Source organism: Condylura cristata, unplaced genomic scaffold (assembly GCF_000260355.1).
Source record: "Condylura cristata isolate star-nosed mole 26May11 unplaced genomic scaffold, ConCri1.0 scaffold00019, whole genome shotgun sequence".
In the NCBI taxonomy this organism is placed as follows: domain Eukaryota; kingdom Metazoa; phylum Chordata; class Mammalia; order Eulipotyphla; family Talpidae; genus Condylura; species Condylura cristata.
In genome coordinates this window covers 37,419,484-37,426,378 of record NW_004567120.1, presented here as the reverse complement: position 1 = coordinate 37,426,378, position 6,895 = coordinate 37,419,484, and the positions used below count along the sequence as shown (strand labels likewise).

General features: G+C 44.7%; 1 protein-coding gene across 3 annotated transcripts in view; it reads left to right on the top strand.

Annotated features, from left to right (window-relative positions):
* SLITRK4 (SLIT and NTRK-like family, member 4) overlaps window positions 1–5,289 on the top strand; it is a 7,645-nt gene extending 2,356 nt beyond the window's left edge. For 2 of the 3 annotated variants that reach the window (XM_004685853.2, XM_012727196.1), the window contains exon 2: window positions 2,239–5,289. In XM_004685853.2, coding sequence (XP_004685910.1) covers window positions 2,289–4,805 — 2,517 coding nt within the window. In that variant the 5' untranslated portion in view covers window positions 2,239–2,288 and the 3' untranslated portion in view covers window positions 4,806–5,289. Of the gene's footprint in view, window positions 1–13; window positions 61–2,238 lie in introns of those variants that run through there. The other variant, XM_012727195.1, reaches the window with a different exon arrangement.
* Window positions 5,290–6,895: the final 1,606 nt, after the last annotated feature.

Sequence of the window (6,895 nt, the reverse complement as noted above, 5' to 3'; positions counted from 1 at the left end):
AGGAGACCCGAGACCGAGAGCGGGACGCACCGCTCCTAGCCGCCGGGGAGATGGCTTTTGGTACTCAACTCGTACTTTGTGCCTTTTTTCCTTTTTTTTTTTTTTTTCCCGGGGAACGCTGATGTTAACATGTGCGTGTGCTGGTGGTACCCTGTGAATGCGAGGTTGCCTTCGCTGGCATTCAGTGCTCCTTCGCCCGCTTCCTGGCTCCCTTCTGCTAGCATTTTCCCTTCCTCTCTCCACTTTTGCCTGGTCCCTAGCCCTTTCGGTCCCTCTTCCCTTCTCTCTTGGTGGAGGACTTCCCCTCTGGCTCCAGCCTCCAGCCGCCTGCGGCTACCTCTGGTTCGCGCAAGCTGCATTTGGGAACTTGCTAGCTTGTCCTTGCGCCGCCCCCTCCCCCCAACCCTTTGCTACTTAAAGTAGAAATTAGGAGGAGGAGAGCAGCTCCTTATGCAATTTCAGATCTGCTAACGCTCCTTGTTCTTGTTTTCGTACAGAATTCAGGCTATCAGGGTTGTTTGGTTTTGCGTTGTTGTTTTAGTTTGAATGCTTTTGTTTTCTTGGGTGGGGGTGGGTAGTAACAAGAAATGACTCCACTGAGTCAGAATAGCGCTTGAAAATCACATCTATAGCAAGGCAGAAAGACCAAGTGAAATTTCGCTTTTACAATGAAAGTTGCTTTGGATGATGTCATACTTAAGAATTGTGACTTCTTTTTGCACTGCCAACAGAGCTACCAAGGCGAACAGGGGAAATGCAAGTCTGTATGGCAGCCCCGGGTGTCTGAACCTAAGTACTCCAAATGCAGATCTTCCCCGTGGGGACTAAAGGCTGTCTACCTTGAAACAGTTCAGTTTTGCAACTAGCTGATTTCTGCCTGGGCAAAATAAACAAAGGACTTTCTGTGTGACACATCTTTCTTTGTAACATTCCCTCATTGTGTGTTCCAGGGTAATTTATTTGTTGAATTAATATTTGGTGGTCACCATATTGGAATTGCAGCCAGCTTCCCATTCAGAATGCAAAAGATTCCCGTGGCTAACACTGCATCAGTCAAACACACAGTGCTTGTTGTCCCTTGTAATATTTTGCATGAAGCCCTGCCTGTATTTGTGTATGTGTCAGTTATTTCAGGAGCCGCCTGCAAAGGGTTAATTTGGTAAGCATTAACTCCACACAGTAATTCTTGATGTGTTTGTAGGCAGAGTGACAGGGCGGTGATACTTGTCCGGTGCTGAGGGTTGCGGGGCAGACCTCTGCTGTACTGAATGTATCTGCTGCTGCAGATCCACCCCTATGGACACTGGCCTGTGGGCCCTTCCCCACTGTGCAGTCTGTGGTGAAAGTGAAGGAGATAAGTTTTTGAGCCAGGTTTCTGTCTGGGGGCTTGGGTTCAGATGGCACCGAAGGAAGGGAGAGGACCAGGCAGGCAGGGAGCCAATTCTTGAGGGTGAGAAAGCTATGTGGCATCAGCAAGGCAGTGCTGGAGCAAGCAGGTTTCTGGCCTCCTTTCAGGGACCCAAAGACAAAAGGTTTCCCCCATATACCAGTTTGGGAGATGGCTGGCAGGAAGGTGGGTACTGGTGATTTACCTGGAAGTAAAATTTGCCTGTCCTCTACTTGGTTATTTTTCTAGAGGCTCAGGGGATCATCGCTGTTTCTTAGGAGTGAACTGATTCAGGGCAGCGTGCTCACATTTGGGCTGAAGCTTAAGCAGATTTCTTTCCCCGGGCTCCTTCCCCCTCTCCCAGCTCTCTGGTTGCCACCATCCCTTGGAGCAGAGGCTCTGCTCTCCTGTCTGCTTGGCTGCTCAGCAAGCTAAAGCCTTGGGAACAGATATTTCCGAATTTAAATATCTGCCTGTTGCTAACTACAGGGCCTGGGATCAGGCCATTCGAGCTGCAGAGAGGAAGCTTAAGGTCTGGGTTGAAGGGCAGAGTTTGATCGTCCACGCAGAGAACAGATTTTCAGAGTGAGGTTTAAGGGTGATTAACAGCCGTTGGTCCTGCCTGTGGTGTGTTCTGCACATGTCAATGTTGTATAAACCCCAGGTATGGCAATAAAATGTATGGCAGCTTTGGTGGTTGTTGTTCAACTGAGTGAGAATACTTGGAGTTTTTGGTGCCTTAAAAATCCAAAAGGAATAATCAGAGCCATGCGTTCACTATGGTATGATTTAAACACAAATAGTTTTTCAAGTGATGATCATTGAAAAAATGTTTTCTTTTTATTTTTTAGATTATTTCTCTTTATTCAGAAGCATAAAGTTGTTTGCTGATTGCAAGAAGATGTTTCTTTGGCTCTTTCTGATTTTGTCAGCCCTGATTTCTTCGACAAATGCAGACTCTGACATATCAGTGGAAATTTGCAATGTGTGTTCCTGCGTGTCAGTTGAGAATGTGCTCTATGTCAACTGTGAGAAGGTTTCAGTCTACAGACCAAATCAGCTGAAACCGCCTTGGTCTAATTTTTATCACCTCAATTTCCAAAACAATTTTTTAAACATCCTCTATCCAAATACATTCTTGAATTTTTCACACGCAGTATCCCTGCAGCTGGGAAACAATAAACTGCAAAACATTGAGGGAGGGGCCTTTCTTGGGCTCAGTGCATTAAAGCAGTTGCACTTGAACAACAATGAATTAAAGATTCTCCGAGCTGACACTTTCCTTGGCATAGAGAACTTGGAGTATCTCCAGGCTGACTACAATTTAATCAAGTATATTGAACGAGGAGCCTTCAATAAGCTCCACAAACTGAAAGTTCTCATTCTTAATGACAATCTGATTTCATTCCTTCCTGACAATATTTTCCGATTTGCATCTCTGACCCATCTGGATATACGAGGGAACCGAATCCAGAAGCTCCCCTATATCGGAGTTCTGGAACACATAGGCCGCGTTGTCGAATTGCAACTAGAAGATAACCCTTGGAACTGTAGCTGCGATTTGTTGCCTTTAAAAGCTTGGCTGGAAAATATGCCCTATAATATTTACATAGGAGAAGCTATCTGTGAAACTCCCAGTGACTTATATGGCAGGCTTCTCAAAGAAACCAACAAACAAGAACTATGCCCCATGGGCACGGGCAGTGACTTCGACGTCCGAATCCTGCCCCCATCTCAGCTGGAAAATGGCTACACGACCCCCAATGGTCACAGCACCCAAACATCCTTACACAGATTAGTGACCAAGCCACCAAAAACGACGAATCCTTCCAAGATCTCTGGAATCGTGGCGGGCAAGGCCCTCTCCAACCGCAATCTCAGTCAGATCGTGTCCTACCAAACAAGAGTGCCCCCTCTGACCCCATGCCCAGCGCTTTGCTTCTGCAAAACACACCCTTCCGATTTGGGACTGAGCGTCAACTGCCAGGAGAAAAATATCCAGTCCCTGTCTGAACTGACCCCGAAGCCTCTGAATGCCAAGAAGTTGCACGTCAATGGCAATGGCATCAAGGACGTGCACGTCGCAGACTTCACCGAGTTCGAGGGGCTGGATCTGCTCCACTTAGGGAGCAACCAGATCACGGCCATCCAGGGGAACGTGTTCCACAATCTCACCAATTTACGCAGACTGTACCTCAATGGCAATCAGATCGAGAGACTGTATCCCGAAATCTTTTCAGGACTTCACAACCTGCAGTATCTGTATTTGGAATACAATTTGATTAAGGAAATCTTAGCGGGCACTTTTGACGCTATGCCCAACCTGCAGTTACTGTATCTAAACAATAATCTCCTGAAGAGCCTGCCCGTTTACATTTTCTCCGGAGCCCCCCTGGCTAGACTGAACTTGAGGAACAACAAGTTCATGTACCTCCCGGTCAGCGGGGTCCTGGATCAGCTGCAGTCTCTTACCCAGATTGACTTGGAGGGCAACCCGTGGGACTGTACCTGTGACCTGGTGGCCTTAAAGCTGTGGCTGGAGAAGCTGAACGACGGCATCGTGGTGAAAGAACTGAAATGTGAGACGCCGGTCCAGTTTGCCAACATCGAACTGAAGTCCCTCAAAAATGAGATCTTGTGCCCCAAGCTCTTAAACAAGCCATCGTCCCCCTTCACGAGTCCGGCGCCGGCCATGTCATTCACCACGCCGCTGGGGCCCATCCGAAGTCCTCCTGGTGGCCCAGTGCCTCTGTCTATTCTAATCCTGAGTATCTTAGTGGTCCTCATTTTGACGGTGTTTGTGGCTTTCTGCCTCCTGGTGTTCGTGCTGAGACGGAACAAGAAGCCCACGGTGAAGCACGAAGGCCTGGGGAATCCCGAGTGCAGCTCCATGCAGTTGCAGCTGAGGAAGCATGACCACAAAAGCAACAAAAAGGACGGGCTGGGCACAGAGGCCTTCATCCCCCAGACCATCGAGCAGATGAGCAAGAGCCACACGTGTGGCTTGCAGGAGTCGGAGACCGGCTTCATGTTCTCAGACCCCCCGGGACAGAAAGTCATTATGAGAAACGTTGCCGACAAGGAGAAAGATTTATTGCACGTGGATACCAGGAAGAGACTGAGCACAATTGATGAGCTGGATGAATTGTTCCCAAGCAGGGATTCCAATGTGTTTATCCAGAATTTTCTCGAGAGCAAAAAGGAGTACAACAGCATAGGTGTCAGTGGCTTCGAGATCCGCTACCCAGAAAAACAACAAGACAAAAAACACAAGAAGTCCCTGATAGGCGGCAACCACAGTAAAATCGTGGTGGAGCAGAGGAAGAGCAGCGAGTACTTTGAACTGAAGGCCAAGCTGCAGAGTTCCCCTGACTACTTACAGGTCCTCGAGGAGCAAACGGCTTTGAACAAGATCTAGGTCATGTAAGCTCCCTGCATACAGAGGACATTTATTTAATGATGAAAGTGCCTTGTGTTGACTTCTCACTTCCAAATACTATGTTATCGATAGGCATAGAGGCAGGTGTTTCCAAGGGTGTCTCGTTAACTGTAGCTGCAAAGATGTGTCCATAGAAGCGAATTTCCTTAATAGATTTTACTACATAAAACCTATACTGTGGAGTCCTGTGGGGATACTGCAAACTCTATTGCCAAAGGGATGCTTTATATACATAATACACTGAATTTAACCTCAAGAGGCAAATCTGTTTTGTACCCCGATGCAAAACCTTCGTCTCTTTGTGCTTTGTAAAGCAAACTCAAGAAAACTGGTACCAGTGTTAGTACCTCAGCTGGGTCCTTCATCTTGCACGTAGATTAAGTTGGTGGAACTGGAATAATCCTTTTGATTTGTGGCATTGTAACAACTCTGTGTAAAGATTATCCGAAAAGTAAAAAAAAAAGCATGCAAAGAGAGAACATTCGGTAGTATTTGTAAATCGGTAACCTTTATGGCCTGCATCTTGAAACCGCTGGATTTATAATGTTAAATTGTGCAAATATTTGTTTAAAATATTCCATGCATTACATAACTATAAAATAAATTTGAACACTTTAAGCATATCCTGTCTATACATAAAACCCAAAAGAGAAAAAAAAAAATCAACGTGAGTTACATAGCGTTTGTGGTGATCGGAAGAAATCCGTGATGTTTATCAAAACTAGACATGGCTCAAATTAAAATTAACATTAGAGTTTGTTCTCAGTTATGTGAAATACCCACAATCCTTAAAGGTTGTCCAAAATTAGCACAGTGCTTACCGTGTGAGCGCACCCAAAGCTATTTTTGTAACCTAATTCATATTTATGAAGTACTTTGTATACTAAATAAGAAAATATGTACTCCTTAATATGTATTTAATATGCCTGACTTGTTTTCCTGATCACAGGGAATTTATCAATAAGTATAAATTTAGACAGAAAAATATGCCAAACTGAAACTGAAGCTTATGTGTACAGAAATATTCTGGACATTGTGATCAGGTATAATTTAAAAACAAAATAAAAGAAAACCAAAAAAAAAAAAAAAAAAAAAAAAAAAAAAAAAAAAAAAAAAGCCAACCAAACAAAAAAAAAAAAAAATTTTTAAGCTGCATTGTTAGTTTTTTATGCTCCCCCCACTCCAAGTCACCTCAGTGCCAGGAAGATCCATCAGGAAAAACCATGTCCTACTCCCATCAACACTGAACACACGTCACTGGACACATAGCTTCCCCTTCCTCTGACTTGGTCTCAAACAGCAACTGAGTGGAAGGAAGGTAAACTGCATTTTGTGTTACCTTAAATCAATTCTGCCAGAACAGCAAGGTTCTAAAAGATCACTTTTACCAGGAGCTGTTCATTCTTCTGGTTAGTCAAATCAGTATTTTACAGTAAATCTTCTAAAAAGATCTAACAAATAGCAAGAGATGAAACTAAAGCTGGCAAGAAAGAAATAATCACTAAGAGGTTTGAGGGATGCTTCTCAGGAAGAATATGGTAAGTGGCTCTGGGAAACGTGAACTCATAAGTATAGGAAGAGAAACTAAGCCTTTGAGGAAGAAAAGTCACTGGGGCTGGGTTAGTGGGGAGAAGCACTGTGCATCTAAGAGGGGCAGGTGAGTTCTTACAGAGTTTGCAAGCCAGTGAGAAAAGGGGAGACTCTGGTCCTGTTCGTATTACTATATGATTTCACACATAGGTGGAAGATAAAGAAACAAAATAAATGAATAAACTGAAGCTAAATATAAAAAACTTTAGATTTAGAGAACCAAGTCGTAGTTAGAAGGGGGCACTGGTGGATGGGATGGGGTCTAAATGGTGGTGCTAATATAATGTGGCACCACCTGACACTTAAATCTTAACCAGTGTTACTTAAATAAAGGAAAATAAAATATTTGTGGCTTCTGTGTGGAGAACGGCATTTAAGATGACAAGAGAAGGGCCCTCCTTGGTGGCGCAGCGGGTTAAAGCACAGCACAAAGAAGCTTAAGCCACTTCCGCATGAGTTCGATTCCCGCCTGCCACGGA